General features: G+C 36.2%; 1 protein-coding gene across 1 annotated transcript; it reads right to left on the bottom strand.

Annotated features, from left to right (window-relative positions):
• Positions 1-9: 9 nt before the first annotated feature.
• Positions 10-3,459, bottom strand: LOC117791645. The gene is made up of 2 exons (XM_034631455.1): positions 2,994-3,459; positions 10-2,883 (listed from the first exon to the last, which is right to left on the bottom strand). The coding sequence occupies exons 1-2, from the start codon at positions 3,440-3,442 to the stop codon at positions 174-176; spliced, it is 3,159 nt and encodes a 1,052-aa protein (XP_034487346.1). The 5' UTR covers positions 3,443-3,459; the 3' UTR covers positions 10-173.
• Between the last annotated feature and the right edge of the window lie 19,719 nt (positions 3,460-23,178).

Here is a 23,178-nt window from a genome sequence, read left to right as displayed (position 1 = left end):
AGGTATCAGTTATATAAGCATAGGATAAAATTTATTAATCGAAGTGCATCTACAAATATTTAGCATATTCTGAATTTCGACGCCATTTTCGTCATTTTTTTAAGGCGGAACATTCGAGAGTGTAGAGCTTGTCCATATTTAAAAGGGAGTTTTTTTTGTTTTTCTCTTATTGCTTAGCAATAGTTGTAACAGGAAAAGCAACATTCATAGGAACAGGGATCGAAGCCTGCTGGGTTTCTGCTCGGATCGAAGCCCTTGCCAAGGCGGGCCAATGTCTCCAGTGGTGGTATGGCCATTTGAAGCAGAGCACGACGATTGCGCTGGGCGTCTGTGAGTCCATCCTTGCCCAGAACAGGACCAGTCCTTGTCTTTGAATCTCTCTTTGAATTTGTCTTTGAACTGGTCTTTGTTTTGTTGTCATCCTTGGCGTCATTGGGATCCCAGGGCTTGGGTACGGCACCTTTTTCCTCCAAATACTTAATGAGGTGAGTGCCCTTCTTCTTCTTCTCAAGCTCATGTTTGACTGCATCTTTTTTGGCTTTTTCAACGGCTGCAACGGCTTTATAATATCTTTGTGGCATTCGCACTGGAATTTGACGACTCTTGACTTTGCTGCCGGGTTCCTTTTTGGCGCCAGGGAATGACCTGTCGCCCAAGCCACCACCAAAGCCACCACCAAAGCCACCAACTGGACCATCTCCTTGACCAAAGTGAGCTCCTGTTCCAGCTCCAGCACCACCTGCCCGTTTTCCGCCGCCTCCACCTGCAGAGCCGTCACGTCCGCCACCGCGCATAGGACCACCTGGCTTGGCTCCCCAGATGCCCTTTGACTTGGGTCTGCTGCCAGGAGTAGCCGAGTCGCCATGTGGTCCACCGCCTCGAAATCCAAAGACGCCGTCCTCAAAGACCGTCTCACCAACCTCCCCCAGAGCAGTACCCGTATAGCGATCACCCGCCGCACAGTCATAGGTGCGCCAGTAGGGACTCAGCTTAGCCGGATACCTTGGCTCCACATGCCACGGCTGCTCCTCCAGCTCCTCCTCTTCTTTCACTCCTCCTCCGCGTGTCTGAGTGCTGATGTTTACAGTACGTGGTTTTATGGCCAGCAGAGGTTTTGCTATCGCTGCGGGTGGAGAGATGTCAAAGTCGTATTCCACTTCGCTGTCACTCGTGTCTGTCAGGATCAATTGATCCACACAATTCTGCAAGCCGAGGCGTTGACACTCTTTCTGGAGAGCACGCTCCAGTTGTTTCTTCTCCATGTTCTTGCGACAGACGCACATCATGAGGGTCTGATGACAGGTGCACTTCCGGAAACCACTATCCTTGAGCTTCCTCTTCAGTTTCTTTAGTGCCACAGCCAGATCGCTTTTCACAATCTTGAAGACAATGGGCTTCATTTCGATATTGGGACTGGGATTGTTGGCCGCTCTCAGGGTTATGAAAATGGCTCCGTTCCTCTTGCAAATATTGAGGATTGGCTTGCGACGTTCCCTTTGCCTTTCTTCTTCTTCCACCTTGCGGCAAGTGTTGCATGCATTTTGATCTGGAGAGTAGTGTAGAAAGAACTTCATGATTGCTCCCGCATAGCGACAAATGGCTCCAGGTCGCCAGCCGTACTTGCGAGCCTGTTTACTGGATGTCCAGGACCAGCCATGACGTCTGGACACAATGCCGTGTTGCTTGAGACACGTTTTATGTCCGATCTTCGGCAGCGGAGTTCGATGCAGGAACGTAGGACTTCCAACTGGCTTCAACGTATGACTCGATGAGGAAGATTTCTGTTTAGGATCCGCGGGATCAATTCTTCTGTGGCTGCCGAACTTCAACAAGGATTGCGTGCAACGTTTATCCAACTCCTGTTGAGCGGCATCCCGGCGATCGTAGAGATCTCGCAGCTCGGCAAAGACACGCTCCAAATACGGACGACAATCCTCTTCCTCCTCATCGACTATGACGGCAAAGTCTTCGTTGGAATTGACGGCTTTCACCACGGGACACTCCTCTGGGTTCCTATCAACGCCTTTTCGCTTGAAAATGTCTGCACAGAGTTTCCTAATTCGACAATGAACACAAAGTTTGGTTTTTGTGCAGGTGCAACGGCAGTTTTTCTTGCACTTGATTGGCTCCGTTCCCTCTCTGTTTTCCTCTTCATTTTCCTCTCCTTTTCCCTGCTTTTCTTTAGCCCCACTCACTCTCCTTCCATCGCCTCTTCCATCTGCCTGTTCACTATCCTCTTCACTTCCTTTTTTCTGCTTACAGGGATCGTGGCAAAAGTCCTCATTCACGTCTTTCGTTGGCACCTTGAGATATTGTTGAATGATTTGGTCAGCTGTCAGTTTCTCCTCCGATTCCTCGTCAATTTGTGGCATGGGCTTGATGCAACACGTCGGACATGAGGCGTATTTCGGCAGATATGACATGGGAGTAAGGCAAACAGGACAGAATCTTATGGGCTTGACGCCCATCACCTCCAGGTCACCAACTGGAACTGGGATCGTGCGATCCACATGCCTGGGCATGAAGCTTGTCCCCTTGCCGCTCCAGTCGGTGAAGACGCACTCGTCGTCTGGCATCGGTGAGGGTAATTTACTCATTTGTCTAACGACCGAGTCAATGATGTGTCCATATTGTTCCGTCATGTTCTTCAGCTCACAGCACGCTTCCATGCCGCATATTTCCTCTGGCGGCGCATAAATACGCTCATTGAGACTCCTATAACGCTCTAGATCCAATCGAAGCCGCTCATCGCCCTCATCTGGATCCAGTTCGTCCAAGCACGGTTGGCTTGGTTTTCTACATGGTTGTGGTTCTCCGACCAAGAACATAACGTCCGGTGCATTTATAAATTTACCCAAGTTACGACACTTCGCTTTCTCCTCCCTGAGGAATATTATTGTAATTAAATCGCACCCAATGTAAGAGATTTAAATATCAGGGACATTTTGACTGACTCAATGCTAGAGTCTCTGAATTTGTTGCTGTGTACTCACTGAAAATTGTCGGGCTCATCGCATTTGATGACCAGAGCAACGAGCAGCTCTATAATGCCAACTTCCTGCTCTCGTCGTATAATGCTGCATGTCTCCGCGTGCATCAAGTCCGACATGCCGACCTCGATGCGATCGATGAAGTCCTGGGGAAATCGGAGCTGTGTCAGCCCCAAAGTTGCACCCTTGTATCGCACCACAATGGGCATGCCACTTGCCTCCAGATTCTTACGTAATGTGGCGGAATCTTCACGCATTTCGGTGCGTCGTCCGGCCTTGAATTCCGTGACATTGATGCGACTCTGGGTGATGTTAACGGGCACCTTGTTGAACTTGACATTTACGATCAGATCTTTGGGATCTTCGATTTTATCCTTGAAGAGTTGTATTCGCGTCACGATTATGTCAAAAAGGAAGTTAACAGGCTGTGGTATGGGTAAAAATTCTGACATTTCGATGGCAATTCAATGATAATTTGTCTATTCGCCAAATCAATTGGTAATAAAAGAATATAAAAGTATGAATATAAAAATGTAAATAAACTGAATTTTGTCTGTCAGTAAAAATGTTATATAAATGATTTGAGATGCTTTGCCATCTCCTAAAAAAATATGTGAAAAAATATTTTATTGACAACTTTTAAGTGTATCAAATATACATGTCAGTAAAAATGTATTTCAAAAAGGTACTATTTTAACAACCCTTTTCCCTTTTATTTTCCGAATAATAATATTTTATTTATATTTAATGTTGACGCTTGCCATTCTTAAAAATCATAATTCTTTGCCCAATTCGAAAATGTATTTGTGTTAAAAATAATTTTATAAATAATTATTATTTGCGATGACTGGTTTCAGCTTTCTAATCATTCCCTTGTTTTGCTTAAAGCTTGGCCTCATTCAATTCTTATTTCAGGGCAATGATTTATCCCCACCAATTAAAGGTTCAGTGGCAGGCGAGCCGAAATAACCCAAGAGAATTAGGATAGTGTCTGCATTTAATTGTGCGGTACGTTAACTTGCAATGTTCACTGGGCTACTCATTAGGTTAGTCCGTCTGAAGTCCTTAAATAATATGGGGTTAGTGCACTTGGCGGCTAGGCGAATCCCAGAGGTCCCTCCTCAGCTCAACCATGTGAAACCAAACCCCGCAACAATTTCAGCACGTTGAATTTTGTATCTCAGCTGCTGTAGATTTACTTGTTGTAAGCAGCTTAGTCCCCACATGCCACATGCCACATGCTTCATGGCAAGGCTTAGAGCCTCTAAGTATGGCATATTATTTCACCTCATGCACTTATCTAAATTAAGTTCAATTTTAATTAAATTTCGCGCATTAATTTGACGCTTATCGACTCCAGGTGCCAGCTGCAACACTCCACATTGCCACATGCCACATGCCTCATGCCACATCGGTCGAAACAACTAAACTAATGAAACTCACCGTGCAACAAGGATTCTCCTCATATCCTATCATCAATCAGTTTACCATAAAGTATGCAACAAAAAACAAACACTGGGGACAATGGATAATGGAAATAACTAAGCCGATTTAATGGGCTTCAAATTTGCGCGTTGTTGAAATTTGTGGCCATAGATAACTTACGGGCCTGGTCTAAACTACAATCTGTTGCAAACTCACATGGACAACAATTATAATAATAATTAACATCACTCTGCTACAAGAATGTATAATGTAAAGCGACTAATAATTTTGCGTATTTTTCCCATTATTATTTGAAAAATTAAACAACAAAAAATCCCTCAAAAAATTCCATGTTTCTTCGGTAGCCTAAAATAATTTATTTCACCTATAATATTAAAAAAAAATTATATAAATGATTGAATTTTTAAATTCAGTACTCTAAGGGTTTTATTTAAATCCACTTTACGTTGGTAGCATAGTGTATACTTTACAAAGTGTTTCGCTTAGCACATTTGGAACATATTGTTTATCCTATTTTTGCATTGTTGCGTTTGGCTTGGCTCTTCAACTCCTTTGTTGGTCAACTGTCCGCCAATGCGCATAAATTGTGTTTTAATTAGATTTTGGTAGTCGAGCAAAGCCAACTTTTTAACTGATTTAAATCTACAATTTAGACTTTTCTGACCAAGGAACTTTGCAATATGCTTAGCTATAAGTAGCAATTAAGTATTTCAACATTAAGTGGAGAGCTTTTACAATTTTGTGGATGAATTCCTATTTTAAAAAATCTCTCAAATGTTAGACAGTATGATTCTTCCACTAAAACTAAGATAAATTTTAAATACATAATGAGCTGATACATTAATAATATTATTTAAATAATTTACAGACTATTTCTAGAAATATCTGCATTCAGTCTTTTGGCACACACGACGTATACGCAATATACGCATGTGAAATTTCAAAAGCAGTTAACAATTTATTACAACGAATATTTGTATGCTGTCCACAACTTGGAGAGATTCAGTTTGGTTCCCATTTTTGTGTTTTATTATCAGCTTAAGAAAATAGTTGCACTAATTGTGAAACTGACCAGACAGAGATTTGATAATTTAACCCTTCTTGGCAACACATTTGCCACCACTTAAGCCGAACATAATCCGACTGCATTATTGCCACGTGACTTTTCAATGTAAACTAGGATTTAAAGCACATTTTGGGAAATTAATTACGGCTTTCCATACATATGTATGTAATTACTAGAGTTGGAAATTTTATTGCTTTGCCAAATTAATGTCTGGCCTTAAAACGTAAAAGCGAGTTTTTGAAATGGCCAAAAGGCAAGCAATAAAATAAAGCTATGTACACAACAAATACATGTGTTCAGCTTATGAATAGCAACTGGACGGGTTTACGTAGCGAAATATAGAATAGAAAATACCGTGTGAAAAGTTGTAGATATGTGTTTAAAAAAAAAAACAAAGAAATATATTTCTTCTGCTATTTGTGTAATTTCTGTTTGAGTCTTCACTTTAGGTATGTTATATGTATTTTATTAAGATACCCCATTTGTTTATTTTCAGATCAAGTGGTATAGAAAGAGCTTAGCAAACTGTTTGAACAGACAATACAACAAAATACATGAACGAAGCAAGCAAACTAGTTGAAGATTTATTCCCTGTGAGCATTACAATTCAACTTCAATCATCACAGAAGACAGGGGAAAAAGGACGAGGGGGAAATTAAGTTGTGTACTTTACTCAAAATATTTTTGAAAAATGCACGTGTTATGTAAGTTCACACCACAACTACAACTACCAGATAGCAGGAATGTTTTAAAGTTGGTCGATAGAGTCCTCTGGCAAAGTGCAAGATTGTGGCTATGTGAGTTTTTGGCAAACCACAAACAGTATCTGCTACAAGTACTCGTACTGTGGTTACTGCTGGTAGACAAATGAGCAATGCCATTAAATACGTTTGAAATATGCTGGCAAATCATTTACAGCAACCACAGTCTGACTGTCCGACTGTCCGACTATCCGACAGTCCGATTACCAGCTTGCCTGACTTGGTTCTCCAATAAATCTGAAAATGCTGAAACTGACATGGCTTAAAGCTGTCACTAAATGAAATTCGTTGGTACCTAAAACCGAATTTGGTTTTTTGGACTATGATAAACTAAAGACAACGACGTGCAATTTTCCATGAATATTTAAGGTTGACTTTTGCCTAACTTTTTCATATTAAGGTTGGTATTTGAAACATTGTTTATTTATTATACTCGTATGCTAGATTATTCGAAATCTTTTTTGGGTTGAAAACATCTAAAATAGCAATTAAAAGTATTTGAATACAGCCAAATCATTGTGAGGAATAACTTAATACTAGAGTCTCAAAACGTTGGTAAAACCTCCTAATATAAATCTGAAATAGCTAAAAATCAAACTTTTCTAGAACTCTGAAACAATGATTGGTAAATTGTCACGGATTACTTTGAAAAATTAATTCAAATGCGAATGCACATAAATTAAACTTTTAACTATGTAGCCTTGACTTTCCCACTTCCCAATCAGTTGAATAAGTTTTCCAAAAACGCAGAAACATGTAACATATCAATTTATTTTAAAGGTCGAGCGAATGAAGCACACGCAAATTCAACTTCCTTTGGCCCATAACCAGGCCATTCAATCTGCCAATTTCTCACATTATCAATACTATCTTTTTTTTAAAGCACTTTCATTCGTGTTTCGACATGTCTGACGCTGTCAGTGCAGGTAACTAACGGTGAATTTTCGATATTACTTACCACGTATAATACCCTGTAATCATAAGACTCCAAAAACGGGTGTATTAAAGTATAGTAACTGTTAAAATTGAAATATAAATATTGAAATATTTAATTATTATATTTTTTTTTCAATAATATTAGTTTTTAAAATCTAAATTAAAAGAAATTCAAAATAAGTTTTATATCATTTCAATTTTTATATAAAAATCAACGCAAAATTTTTATTTTATAATTTTTGTTTTTAATATGGTCCCTGACTTTAACTATTTACGCAACTGTGCTTAAAGAAGATTGTTTTCACGTGGGATTGAAGCTGTCGACCGTCTTTTTGGCTCATGTGGATAATATTTTTTATTAAAATTTTCTTCGTTTCGTTGCTTTTTTTTTTATTTTTTTGCTCATTTTAATGTGGCATGGCCTGAAGGCTATTTGTGCGTATTATTTTGATGCCAATGCCGTTGTTGGTTTTGCAGGCTGTGAAACTGAATAAGAGCATAATACGGGTAGAAACCTCAGACTCGGGTGGAAGAAAAATGGGGGCTATGTGGGATGGAAATGCAGCCACATATGGCACATAAAACGAAATAAGTTCATCTACTTTTTATTTGCCTTTTGCCATATGCCTGCAGAGAATGAATACGAATACGAATACGAGTATGAGTACTCGTTTTCATATGTACATTCAGTCCATTGTTGGTATAAAAATTTGCTTTCAGCTTTTGTGTGCTGACGATTTTTGGAATTTATGCAAAAAATAAAGTCGAGACCAACCAATAGACAACCTCTCTTTATTTAAGGCGGCCAAATTCTATAAATTGAATATTTATTGAATTTTTTTCAGGTTCATTACCGAGCAGATGGGGTTTTTTTGTTGGAGTTTTACCTGTTGAAATTGCCAACTACCTACATAAAGGCAATCTTAGCCAAAATGGCATCTGCATAGAAGAAATTTTTGGATAAAATGAGAAATTGGAGGAGGAGTTGAATGAGTTGGAAAAATATTTGAAAAAAAAACGAGTGAAATTCGGTTTCGTTCGTCTTTATGTTGACGACCGCAGAGCGGAAATTAAAATTGCTGTCCTTCAAGGTTCATAATGAAAGTGCGTACACTGGAAAAAATCATTAACTCGTCTGAGCTACGTTGAGTGACTTATAGCTTAGACTGTGCAATGATCAATGAGTCATATAGTGATAACAAGTTTTATATAAATAGAAAAGTTTTTAGTTTGACTTTTTAAAGTCTTAAGAGATATTTTGTACAAACTTATTTATTAAATATTTTATATTAAAATTTTTTCATTTATTTTGAATATATACAATGTACACATGAGAGTTAAATCTTGTAGATATACTGGGGCTTTCGCTATGTGTACATTTTTGTTGTTGATGTCTCTATAGAAACCACAGACTGCGTAGTTTTTTTTCTTTTTTGTATCTGAATATAAAATTGAATGTGCGCAAATACATAACATATTATTTAATGAAGTCGAAATTTGAACGGGTTGCACAATGGGAAATCATAAATTTGAATAGGCTCATGTTCATGAATATGTCTAACAAACGAGTGTATGAATGGGTACAGCGAATATTAGGGGATTTTAGAGAAAGGATTAAGTGAAGGAAAATGTATTAGAATTAGATTTAAAATTTATACTTACTTGCCATTTTGGTAAATAACAAAAATACATTCAAATTTGCTTATTAATATATTCAGTATTTATTTAAGTAATTCTCAGTATGTGTTCTTCGGTTTTTTGCAACTTAATGATTAGATTGAAATTTACAATTGATGTTTATAAGTAATTCATTAAGGGTGGAAGTAGAGGATGGGAAAGAGGTGATCCAATTGTTGGATGGAAAACAGGATATAATCGTGTTATGGATCTAGACATATACACATCGATTTATAACTAAACGCTACTAAGTCTAAGTATTTGTGATAATAATTATGTTAATACACATACAATGACAGAACTCACACATTTACATAGATGTACATAATATTATTGTAGTTACGAGTAGACATTAACAATGAACTACGAGTACAATTTTCAACTACATTTCAATACGAGTATTTGCATCAATATATGTCAGTATTTTAATTAACTTTTGCTTAGTTTATAATTAATTTATTAAATGCTTTTAGCATAATTGTAGCTTAATATTAACATGTGCATTGTTGAAGTTCTTGTTTAAGAACTAAATTCTTTGCTGTCCTCATCGTTTAGTTTTTAATATTGATTTCATTTAATTTATTTAAGTTATACTTAGCGCTTTCATAGGGTTCTTTAATAAATTCGAAATTGGGGAGCAAGAGGTACAAAAGAGCTTTAGTTGTAGTTGTAGTTCAGTTTATATCTAGTTGCCATATAACTTACATATATCTTATTTAGTTATTCATACATAATTCTGTATATTAATATCATATTTTAATATTTAATAGTAGTATTTCTCTGGTGTTTGCTTTAAATTTGACTACACTCTTTGGTTTTCCAGCCAATTTTTCTAGACATTAAATATAAACTTTTTATTTACATTTTGTTTGAGGTACAAAATAGTCAAGAAAGGTACAAAGAATTTAACAGTGTGTGTGTGTGTGTGTTTGTGTGGTTGTGTGTTTGTGTGCTTTAAGGATATGTGGTACGTTTTTGAATTAAAATTGAAAGTTTTCTGATATGTTTCGTGTGCACTGCACACATACAAACTCGTTCAACTGACAAACGTGAGCCGACATTATTCCGCATTGCCATACCCGTATTCCGTATCCCGTATCCCGTACCCGTATCCGGCATTCCTATTGACATTTGCACTAATGGTACAGATCTGGAGCTGTTTTCCACCCAGAGACTGCTCTTGTTTCATAGAAAAATGCAACATTGCATCAGCTATGCATTCATCCGACTGTCTGACTGTCAGTTCGTTTTCTTTTATATCTCTCTAGCTCGGTCTCTCTGTCTGTTTCCATTGCGTACACTGCTAAAATCCAGATTTTGGTCCCAGTACTTAGAATTTGGGTCTTAACAAATGCGTCAAGAACATACAATTTTTAAAGTAAGAAACATTTTAAGAACATTTTTAATAAGTGTTCTGGAATGTTCTTGTATTTATTGAGAATATTGGTTTAACAAGAAAATATAACATTTTAAAATTTTCCCAACAATTTAAGATTTTTCTTCATATATTTAGAACTGCGACTTTTTTAAGCACTAGTAACTTGATCTGTGAATTTTTTTTAGTATTAGTAATTTGGTCTCAGAACTGTCGTATTTTAAAAAAAGGTGTGTTAAATGCAAATTCTTGATCATAAATGTCTTTTTTTTCAGTGTATACAAAGCCCGACTCAGGGGGATTTCCTCTAAAACTTTGCCGCAAAGGAAAAAGCAAACTCTGCTCAGAAATGTGTCAACTTTCGTGTCAATTGTATGGCCATTAAACTATTGCGCTTCAGATGTGGCATCACTGACAATCAGTCAACTCCCTCCACTCCCTCCTTCCTCCTTTATTCTCTATCTACTCTCCCCCCTCTACCACCTTCTTCGCTCCAAGTGTTGATTTAACATTCGACATGTCGAGCATTTCAGACTATTTTTGACATTTGACAATTTCATGTTATCTTCGAGTGCAGTTGCATCCTTTACCCAAAAAAAAAAGAAATATAAAATGAAAATGGAAAATGAAAGAACAAACTGAATGCAAAACGTGTCAAGCGCTGCTGGCCAATGTTTATTTTTTTCGGGCACTGAGCTCTATTGGCAATTTCGACGTTGGCTAGTAAAAATGCCACAATAAAAATAGCTTTAAACTTGACTCTTGACCATTTCAGTTGATACTCAACAAATTGGAAAACTGCATACAATTTTATTTGAAAATATTAACTATTCGTATTGACCAAGTTTCTCGCATAAATTTCATACAATGTTAATCATATAATTAATATGAGAAAGAGAAGTTTCCTCTTAGCTTCTGCTTGATAAAACGAATACTAACAATTCATTTTCAAAATGCAACATGGTATTACGTATACGCATCGTATAAATTAGCATATAGTCAAACGTTGGCTGGAAACCAATTTAAAAACTATTTGCGTGTTGTGGCAACAATGAAAACAAAAAAGCAACTCACACTTGTTAATTTTTGTACGTGAAAAGTGTTGTGAGAACTGCACAGAGAGAAATCTCGAAAAGCATTGTTTACACTGTCCCGCTTTCATTTAAGCTGCAACAATAACAACAATTTTGTCGGCAATAACAGCGCTAAGAAAAAGGAACAAAAAAAAAGAAAAAAGAAAAAGAGAGCTGCGCATATTAAACAAACAAAAGAAAATGCCAGAAAAATCGGAAAATATATTGTAGAACGGTGCGACACAGAACGGCACAGAGTACGGCACGGAATGGTAAGCAAACATTTCAGGAATCCTTTTTTCATTGCATGCCATCGTTAAATGAAAAGTAGTGCGAAATATTTAAGCCAAATCTATGTCAGCAGCTCGCTGACTGCAGAGGCCAGGTCATAAAGCCAGGCCCAAACCAAGTCCCAAACACTGGCCCAAACCCAAACCCAACAGTTGCCAACATTACGAGTATAAAATGCCAGAAAAACTCGTATAATTTTTATTCCCAGTCAATTCCAGTTGCAACTTCTACACCAACTTAAACTCTTAGTTTTGCTTTTAGTTTAGCTATTAAAGCTTCAAGTTTCAAGTGAGCAGAAAATCGCGGAATATATTATAGATATAGCCTATAAAGTTAAGAGGTATAATTAAAATTATATGTAATTGAGTCGTGTCTCTCTTTCTTTATCTCTTTCTATTTCTATTTGCATCCTTGGGGTATAATTTAAAACTGTAAATTATATTTCGACAAGATAAGGTTTTTTTATTTTCAAGACACAAATAATGGTGGATATAAGATAAGCTTTGTCTGAAAAACTTCGGTTAAAATTCAAAATCATATTTATCATACATTAAATTAATCATTTATTAAACTTTGATTAGTTGAGACTCCATTTAATGAAGTTACATTATGATTTTCCCAATATTGCTTTTATTGCTGCATTTTTTTCTTGTCTTCCAATAGAAAGCAGTTCAGCACTTATTTATTTAATTTCGATTGGAAAATTCTAGTTGGATAAACTTTTTAATGATGCTTATTGGTTGGTTTATTGCTGACCCAAAATAAACCAAAGCCAAGTACAAGACCAATACTAATAAAACTAAGTTCACTAAAGTTTTTCGCTTCAGATTGGAAAATGGATTGGCAAATAATAAAGAGAGAGAAGTAAGAAAGTGCACTGTAAACTCAATTAATTTGTTATTAACGGTAATCAAACATGCTTTGCTGTCATTCAATTGAAATGATTTATGTTGAAGAGAGGATATCAAGTGATAATAATTTATATATATTTTGACCTGACTGACTGACTGAGCACTGCACAGGCAAAGCCGTTAGACGTGCGACCTTGTAATTGTAATACAACATAGCTAAGCTAAATTCATAATATTTATAATAATATAATGTGTTTTTACGACACTTGACAATTACTTACACAACATCTGCAACAGCTGAATCAAATTACATTGCATTTACATTACAACTTCTACGAGTTTGCCAAATGTTGAATGAATTGAGCAAATTGGCTTAAAGCTAATGCTTTCTATTTGGTCAAAAGGTCAAGAGACAAAGTGGCCAACTTGAGGCATTGCTGCTATTAGCCAAGTTGATTAATGGTTACGTACAGAAGCAACAGGAAATAAATGGCAATGACAGAACAGTCAAAAGAAAATAGACAACAGTTTCATTTATGATTTATTTATTTATGTGCTCTTGGCCATTTGCCTCTCATTGCTGACCAGCAGCTAACAATGTGACCAGACTAATGCAAAATATTTAAAAGGAAGCTATCTTTGGGCTTAATAGGCAATTAGGCAAAAATAAAAGAAAAATTAAGAGCGGTTTATATTTCAATAAAACTTCAAGCAGATTTTTTTCTGGGTTTCCCATTGAGAATGAATCCGACGTAGCGTATAAATTACAATTAAGTGTAATTAATCATCCGATAGTAAGATTTCTTCCTCTCTCTCTCTCTCCCTCTCACACACACTCTCTCTGCCATTCTCTTGGACTTTAAGTGAGTGGGAGTGTTGTGGCAGTTGTAATTTATTAGTCATGCCGTTGGCCAAGACGTCAACATCAACATCAACATTGGTAGCAGCATCAACGTTGCACAAGACGCAACATGCGGTCCAGCCGCACCTTTGTCCTGTGCCCCACTCTGTGCCCCACTGTGCCCCTCTGTGCCCCTCTGTGCCCTGTGGCACGGCAATCGAGTGGTCAATCACACGGCCACTTAGCAACTTAGCTGAGCAATGGCAATAAATGGAAAGCTTATCTTTAGCCGAAGTTTTGATACTCTTGAAATTGGACTTTTTACTAAAGACAGATTTGGCGGAAAAAGCTAGATTTTGCGAAAGCATGTCCAGATTTGGAGGAAAAAGTCAAGTTGTGTTGTGGAATAAAGGCAGATTTGGCCGGAAAAATCAAGTGGCGGGAAATTATACAGATTTGGCGTGAAAAAATAACAGTTATAGCATAAAAAGGCTAGGTTTGGCGAGAAACGTCCAGATTTGGCAGGAAAAGCTAATATCTACAAATTTGGTTAAGAAATCTCAAAGAACAATATAAATTTTCGTTCCTATGACAACTATATGATACAGTGGGTCAATTTAAACCAATTTTGGTGAAAGAGTAAAGGACAATAGCAATCTAGCTCTCTGTGAGTTTAGTTGAGATAATTTAAAGAACAAAAAGAATGCTTATAATAAAAGTTCATTTTGGAAACTCATCCCTATGTCAGCTATATGATCTATTGATCCGACCCGGCCGGATGCGACATATGTACTGCCTGCAGTACCAAGTGTTATCAATATAGCTATGTTTCTTAGAGCAAGTTTCAAAATAAATTTATAATATTTTTTTTTAAATTTAACTGCTTATTTTTTAAAATAAAAAAAGGAGATATTTGAACTTATATTTCTCTCTTGACTAACTATATCTAGGGTTAGGGGTTGCTTCTACTTTACGGCACTACATATTTCGTGGCAAATTTATAATACTTTTGGTTAGGGTATAACAACAACATCTACAACTACTGCAACAACAACAAGTGCAGCTGACTTACAAGCGCTTTTAATAGCTGAGCAAATTGTTGGCTCTATATCTGGCTCCATCCGTTTTGAGCCTGAAGCTGTTCGCTAGTTGGCCATGGCAAAAGGTAAATCAATGAATGGATATCCAATCCATTCACAGTGACGCATGGCCAGCACGGTATTTATTGTTGTTGTTGTTGTAGACATTTTTGTTGTTGTTGTTGTTGTGCGGACTTCTGGTTAACAATGCCAGACACTGTGGAGGAAGCGACTCCATGAACGGCTCATTCGCCTGGAAAACTTATTGCGCCAGAAGTAATTCTATAAAGACAGCAATCTCTATCTCGTTCACACTTTGTATCTACACCTCTTACTCTTTCTCTTTCTCTCCTTCCTCGCTCTCTCTCTCTTCGCTCTCTCTAACCTGTTGTTATTGTTTCTGTTGCTATTTTAGTTGCAAATATTTTGAAATATAGATTAGGTTGCATATAAAACCGATCGATTTTTAGGGTTAGCTTGGGCTATTTACAGCTCGACCAGCGAGCTACTCCCACCCTAGTCGATATGCATATACACTTACATACATATGTACATATATTCGATTACCAGCATCGAATATTCGGTAATTTGCGTTGGCCTGACAACCGTTTATGGACCTCGGAATTTTGTATGAAGGGTTCGGAATTTGTTTTGCATATTTTTCGACTGCTGAAAATTTGTTAAAAATAAAAACAAAGTTAATTTGATTAGTTAGGTTCATTCGTACGACAAGCAAACACATTGCACACATACAGTCAGTCTAGAAAGTATTTTTATGAATATAAAATTTACATATTTGTTTTGAGAATTCAATTTTTAAATTAAAAAAAATTATTTTTATGTTTTTTTCTAACTTCTAAAAAACAAAGAAAATTATTTATTATTTTTTTTTAACTATATTTAATAAAGATATAAAATATTATGATAGTAAAATTTTAAATTTTAGAAGAATTATTTTTTTTTAATAAAAGTATATATATTGTGCATGAATGTTTGTTAAATTAAATTTACCAATTTTGAATTTTGTCAAAGCACTTGCTTGACTTACTGTGCATACGAGTAAAACCCATTCGAAAAGAGACATGTTGACAGAGAGTGAGATGGACTGACTGAAATTGATTTTTCTTCTACAGTTTTATTCGTCAACATAATTTAATAATAAACTTTGGCACTTTTAGCCATTACAAAGCTGCCATGCAACCGGAATTCCATCCAGAAGCCAGAAGTTGAGTTTGGGCTTCACTCAAGCCTGAAATTTATGTTCACGCCTGCCCAAATGGGGGATGGAAGGGGGAGGGACAATTCCTTCCCCTATTTCAAACCCCATTTCTCCCTTTTCTCCCTTTGGCTTTCCCAGCTGTCAGCAGCATTCAAGCTCTCGTGTTGGACTGTGGTTTTTAGCCTGTGGCTTTAGTTTTTCAGGCTTTTCATGGCATTTATATAGAATTCACATAATGTGTATTATGCGCAAAATTACAGAGTAACATACTCTCATATAAATATATAATAACATTTTGGGAATTTGCTTTCCGTGTTGCGGTTAAAGCAGCTGACCAATTGTTATTGTTTCATTTATAGACCAATTACAACTGCCAATGAAAATATTTGTCAATTTATAAAAACAATAATGCTTTTTCAGCAGGGCTCGAAGGAATCGAATAAACAAATTTCCAAATGCTGTCAAATCTAATTTATGCACAATTTGGCACGCGCCCAAAACAAATACAAATAAATTAATAAATTAATAGCCGCATAATTGTAGAAAATTAAATGAAATATTGCACAATATTTAAACTGTTTAGCTGAATATGCTGGAAAATAAATATGTTAAAATATAAATTACAATTTAATGAATATCAAAAGATATTCATTGTTAACACATTAAAGTTTTAGCTTTAATGAAATGCGGATTATTGTTTAAAATCAACCGGACGGACAGTTTTACTTGAATGATTTTGCATTGTCTGTAACTTGTCGAATGAATAAAATATAAACAAAATAGTTCATATGAATAAATCTATTCAACATTTCATAATAGAGAATTGAAATGCGTTTAAGTTCATGATTTATGTTATTCAAAATAGATTGTGTAAACATATTTTCATATTATTAAAAAAAGTTTATGATGCTAAAAAACGTTTAAGCTATGCATTTATTAAATCAGTTTGAAAGCTCAACTAAAACTGCAAGTGACTAAGGCATCATAAAATATGCTGAGCGAGAACATTTATGCGACACGGCAAAACCACCAGAGGCACAGGGTGGCACAGGGTGGCACGGAGTGGCACAGAGTGGCAAACAGCGAAGGGAGCAACCAAAAGGGGAGAAGAAGATAAAGAAGAAGAGGCTCGTTGCATACAAGTTTTCCAAGGGAACGAGGCGGTAATTTAATATTGGTTTAAAATTGCAAACTGTGTTAAGGAGTCGCGTTGTCCTGTCAAAAGTGGAAGCAAAAAAATACATATGCATATTGTATATTAGTATAAATATATAGCATGTAAATTCATATATTGGTAGAGCAGAGAAAATGAGAGACAGAGAGAAAGTGTGCTGTAAGCAGTGTGTGCCTGGACATGGGCAAGGATACGAGTATACGAGAATACATGGATATATATCGTACTTGTATTTATTGTGCTCGACTCTGACGCTTGTCACGGCTTTTTAATTAAAATGCATGACATGGGAGTGTATTGCATGTAAATCGATTGAGAGAGTTCAGTTTAAGTTGAGTTAAGTAAGCAACCAAGGACCAAGGACCAAGGAGTGCCGGACAAATGAAGGATTAATTAATCATTGTTATTTTGTGCAGCGTACGAATGCATGAAAACCAAGTGGAAAGGCAGCGGAAAAAGCTGTTGAGTCCACTTGTCTTAAATTGCACTTTGTGCTCTCTCTTAGCACAATCAAAAGACGTTTTTTCTTCTTCTTCTTCTGGCTTTTGTCGGCTCAACGAAAAAGTTTTCATTCCTTTCACAAAAGGAAGCCCGCATGCATTCATTCAATTTCAATTTCAATTCAGGCAATCATTCAATTGGACGAAAAACTTTGCATCAAAAGTCGGCTATAAGATTGAATTTGTTTTTCAATTAAATGGCCATAATTGAAATGGCAAAAAGCCAACTAAGAATTCGAATCGGGAGAGTTGAAAGTACACTCACAAAAAAAAAAATTGTTCTATAATTAAGATTTTGGTCTCAGAACTAAGATTTTTGGTCGTCTAATCTCACGATGAATTTGTCTTAATTATGTTCTGTCAAAATTTCAGACTTGTACGACTCATGGCTTGGGCTGCAGTCAGTCAGACAGGTCAAAAAGTTTTTTATATAGGCTTAAAACTACGAGTTTTTAAACTAATATTCTTAGCACTAGAAATAAAAAATGGTGTTTTTTAAGAAGAACATTGACTCATTTTTTCCAGTGTATGGAGGCAGGAATAAAGCTAGAAATGTGCATTATAGAAATATGCATCCGTGTTGAAAAGTTGCAAGTTGGAACCTTAGGCTGATGTTATAAGCGTTTGCAGACAATAAGTAAAAAGAGAAGGAGTTTTCTTAGCCAGGTGGCTGCTTAAAGCCAAGTCATGGCAGTGGGAGTAGAAGTCGGAAGTCGGAAGACGGGGGATTTTCTGTTGTCAAAACTTTGTTGAATTGTTATTGTTGCAGCTGAAGAAAGTTTTTAGGACATCGCAATTCTGCCGCTGCACTAAACGAAACTTTTTCTTTTGTGGCAAAAGGGGAAACTTGGTAGCTTAAAGTGCTTTAAGTTGTGGCCCGAATGTCAGAAATTGCGTATACGCAACGTTGCCCTTGTCAAAAGTCAAAGTCACTGCATTCACAGCTAGGTCAACCGGTCAGCTCCGCTCAGCTCCGCTCAGCTCAAGGTGTAAGTGTAATCCTTATCTAATTTTTGCATATATGCAAAATTGCTCAACATCCTTAGGCCAGAAAAAATCCACGAGCGTCAGCAAAAATTGTGATTAAAAGTGTGTTTTTATGATGCATTGGGTCGTGACTGGGTCGAGAACTGGAGACCCGAAGATTCCCGAGCTAACGTATAAATTAGCACGCTCCGACAACGCGCTGGTAATAAAACGTTTTGAGCCAACGCTGCGTATACGTAACGTTATGTATACGCAACGCACTTCTAGACAACCAAATGACACGCGCCAGGCGAATTTGTAGAAAGTCGTAAAACGAAATAAACACTTTAAGGCGAAAAGTCATAAAAACACCCAAATAAATTCAACGGCCAAAACTTGAGAAAGCAAAAGTATAGAATAGAAGGGGAGTGGGAAGATTGGGGATTATGAGTAGAGAGACATTTTGTGTGACATTAAAGTTTCACTGAAATAAAATAGAACGCAAGGCGACACTTCTGAGTTATTGGCCAACATTTGACAACTGTTGCTTTGTGCAGTTATTTATGAATATATACACTGAAAAAAAAACCAACATATATATAAATTAAATATTAATCTTACATATTTTGTTTTTAAAATAAACAACAACAAATATATTAAGAATAAGAACACGCTGTCTTACGTCAGCTTTGTTGTATTAAAATAAGTAAGTTAGTCAGGACAAAGAGTTTTAGATATACTATTAAAAACTTGCAATATTTTTTTTATTTGGTGTTTTGAGTATTCAAGAGCTTGATCTTATTTGAAATCTTCTTAAAAACAAGATGTGTTTTCTAACTTTAAGAACTTTATATGACCAAAATCTTGATGTTAGAACAATTTTTTTATCAGTGTTCTTTTGTCTATACTTTATTTTTTTTTTAGCAATCTTTGTCGGCTGGCAACTACTTAAAAAGTCACGAAATTGCCAGACAGGCAGTCAAGCACTCAAAACACTCAAAGGACCATTCACTCACCCACCCACTCATCCACCCGTCCACCCAGCCATCTATCAATCAATCAATCAATCAATCAATCAATGCGCTTTGCACGCCTAAGCGCCAATCGACATGCAATTTATGCGAAATGTTGACATTTATCGCCTGACTTTTTGAACTCTTATCACTTATTTGCTTTTGCAATTTCTCTTCTTTTTTTTTGTCCAAAAAAGACGAATGAGAGTCAAGTGAGAATGTAAATAAATTGTATGCAAACATTTAAAAGGGCTCAAAGGACTTAACATTTGCATTCTTGCATATATATATTTTGCTTTAGCTTCCGCTGATTTCGAGAAAATACTCAATTCTCCTGCTGCTCAGCATTTGAGGGGATTAAGGCCAACTACTCGTATTTGAATTTACATTTTTACGGTTTCATCAATTATAAGACTAAATTGATATTTTAAACTCAATAACAACTCTAATTGAATGGCCTGCGTTGAAGTTGTATTTTTAAATGACGCTTTAATATCAGGTAAATGTTTATTCAATGTTCAATTGTGTTATTTTTAAATTGTAAAATAAATATGCTATTTGTATTTATTTGCTTCTTTTTTTGTACGCGTATTTGCATTGAAATTTTAATTGTTTGCTCTTGTTGTTGTGTGTGTTTTTCTGTCCGTTCTGTCTGCTTTTTTCTCTCTCATTGCGTTTTCTTTGAGTCTTTATGGCAAATAATTGAATTGCGAAAGCAATTACATGAAATCTGTTTATTTAAGCAGCACGTGCAATGGCGCGTATGAGTAATGCAGGCAAGTTGAACTTCAAATAGCCGACAGTCCTCATTCCTCAATTCTCAGTCGACAGCTGAGTGAGTCTCTTAAGGCACGAACAATTCCATGTTCAACGATTATGCTAATGACAGGACTTTTTTTTGTTTTAGGACTGATTTAGGACCCGGAATCAGTTCAGCAAACAATCAGGCAAGAAATCAAGTTATCATCATCATTCACGGCACGTAGTCTACTAAATATATAGCATGGATCCGTATCTAATATAATTAGAGAGCAGGCTGATAAGAAATTGCGCGACTTCCTCAGACAGCTAACGACAAATGTTTCAATTAAAAATGACAAAAGGTCAAACCCGTAACAGAAAATGCAATGCCAGAAAAAAGTTAAAGAAAATTGCAAGAAAAGCTGAGAAAAAAAAAACAGACAAATTGTAGAGATTGGAAGTTGGCAACGCGAAACGCGGCAAAAAGCGTCTAAAATCCCATGACTTGCCCGAAAGGTGCCGCCGTCCTCTTGGCCTGGCTGAGACACAATTGCCAATTACAAAAGGCCAACAAGAAAGCAAAGTTTTCTACGGCATGCCGAAGATTTAATATGCTTGCAGACCCACAAAACATTTTTAATAATAAGTTATATTTTGGCATGTTCTAAAAATCTTAAACAACTTGAAAAGAAAGCAAAAGCAGCTTAACTTTTGTCTGAAACTAATGTAGAGATACTTATTGAGATAATTAATTAGCGGTCAAATTAATAAAATTTAAATTTGAGGGAGTTAACTTTGCCGCTTTTATTCAATTTAATAATAATAATTTAATTAATTATTAATCAAAATTTACAGATTTTAAAATTAACATGAATGTAGAAAATACTTTAAATGGATAGTTTGGTTGGAATTTTAACTAATGCTACAGCAGACTTTTGTGACTTAGAAAAAAGGTCCGAAAAATTTAAAATTTGTTTGTTTTAAAAAAAAGCCATTTGAATCTATATTTTATTTATTTTTTTATTTTAATTAAATAATTAATTAAAAATGGCTTTAAATTAAAAAAATAAAATAAAATAATTACAATTTTAAATTAAAAGGATAAAACAAAAATTAAATATTGAAAAGTATAAGAGTTGGGGGATATTATCAATATATCAATATATTACTCTTTTCCAGGGTAAGTGGAATTCCATTACTCCTATGTTACGGCTGCAGAGAGACCTTGAATCAGTTAGATTCGCACTGCAACCTTGTATTGAACTCAGAAACCAGACAGACATTCAGACAGACAGTCAAACAGTCAGCAATGCGCATTTCTATATATAGAAAGAGTACATTTTGTAGGCGCGTGGCGTTTTCTTGGCATATTTATCATGGCATTTGCCATTTGGGCGGACTGCAAATACCAAAGTCAATGACAATGCCAACGACTTTGACATCGACATGGACTCTTACTCCTTACCACCCTCAGGACCCCTTTCAAGACCTCCTTTAGACCCCCTTCAGGACTCCTGGTGCGTGTGGAGCACCGCAGGCAATGCGATTCAAGCCTTTCAATGACTTATCCGACTTTTCCCCAGTCCGGAAAAGTTGGCACGTGCGATCAACATGCTTGGGGAAAACAAAAGTGGAATTGATTGCGTGCCAGATGAAAAAAGGAAAAGGGAAATGAGGCAAAAACCAAAACCAAGGCATACGCATGATGGGGCGGTTCGGGGGCGTAGCAAAATGTTGAATATCTTCAACAGAACGAGTTCGAGTACAAATTCAAGTATGAATAAGTAAGAGTATATTGTAATTAAAATGACGAAAGCAGCTGCTTTTAATAAACTTCCAAAAACAAACAAATAAACCAAAAAAATAAAAAGGAACATTAAAAAATGGTAGGAAATTAAATACAAAATCCTGTATAAAAAAGAACGTAAGCTTGATTACGAATATTTGAGCGGATTGTTAGAGATACAGAGCAAAGAAAGAGTTGAGAAAATGTGAAAACCCTTTAAATGGAAATGAATACCTAAAACCGAAACAAAAACAAAATGTTGAGCTTAACAGCATAATTTTTCATTAGAAGATAAAGTTGAGTACGATGGAAGGAAAGGGAATGGAGGAGAGTGCAAGAGGGAGGGAGAGTTGTACTTGTTTCTGGCGTGAAGAGCAAACTGTTTACATTTGTTTTTGCTTGAGCTGTGCTGAGGAAGTGAGGAAGAAAAGCAAGAAAAGCCGCGGGGGAAACATGTTCATTATCCTTATAGAGAGAAAAAGACAGAGAGACAGGGACACACAAAGAGACAGAGAGAAACTGTCTGACTGTCAGACTGTTGAACAGTTGCTTTTGGCTTTATAATCCGCAGGTGTTGAATCCGCTTTTGTGTCGCTTCAGGTGCGGCTCATTAAATCACTTGGTAATCTGAATCAGAATCTGAATCAGGGCCAATGCCTTTGGTTAACCTTTCCGGCTTTCAGACCTCTTTCAAATTTCACGTCTGTCAATCACAGTTTGAGGCCCAATTAACATTTCAAGCTGGCCCCCAAAAACAAAGGATACTCCTACTATAGATATATGTATATTGTATGACATTTCTGATACTCGACCCTCGCTTTTAAAACCCGGCAAATGGTTATTAATTTGAATGATTTATGAATGCAGTTGGCAATTGGAAATTGGCAACGACTTTTGAGTGCAGCACACAACGTTCAATAGCCATAAATTCCAATCAATAATTCAAATCTAATGCTTTGTTTGCCAATCACCATTTGCTGTTTTTATCCTGTGTCAGGGATATACTCACTTTGTGCTTAAGTTTGTAACAGGCGGAAGAAAAAAAATGGTTCTTAGAACCAATTAAAAATTGAAATAAATTATTCCTAACTAACATTAAAAATAAAATAATAAATATCTGCACTTTTAATTTTTTTTTTAGCTGTTTCTTGACTAAATTAATGTGAAAATCAGGTGCCTAGTTTTCGTCTTATTTTCTATATTCAGCGATAGAAATAATGCAAATTAAATTTATTTAATTACAGTTAATACATGAACGTATATGTATAATTATTTAAATTTGAGTGCTTAGCTTAAAACTATCAAAATCAATTTTATAAACACTGACACAGGGTATAAAAAAGTCGTGTACACTCGACTCTAGCCTTTTCGCAATATTTTTTTGTGTTGCAAA

Source organism: Drosophila innubila (assembly GCF_004354385.1).
Source record: "Drosophila innubila isolate TH190305 chromosome 3R unlocalized genomic scaffold, UK_Dinn_1.0 2_E_3R, whole genome shotgun sequence".
NCBI lineage: Eukaryota > Metazoa > Arthropoda > Insecta > Diptera > Drosophilidae > Drosophila > Drosophila innubila.
This window is presented reverse-complemented; position numbering and strand designations above follow the sequence as displayed.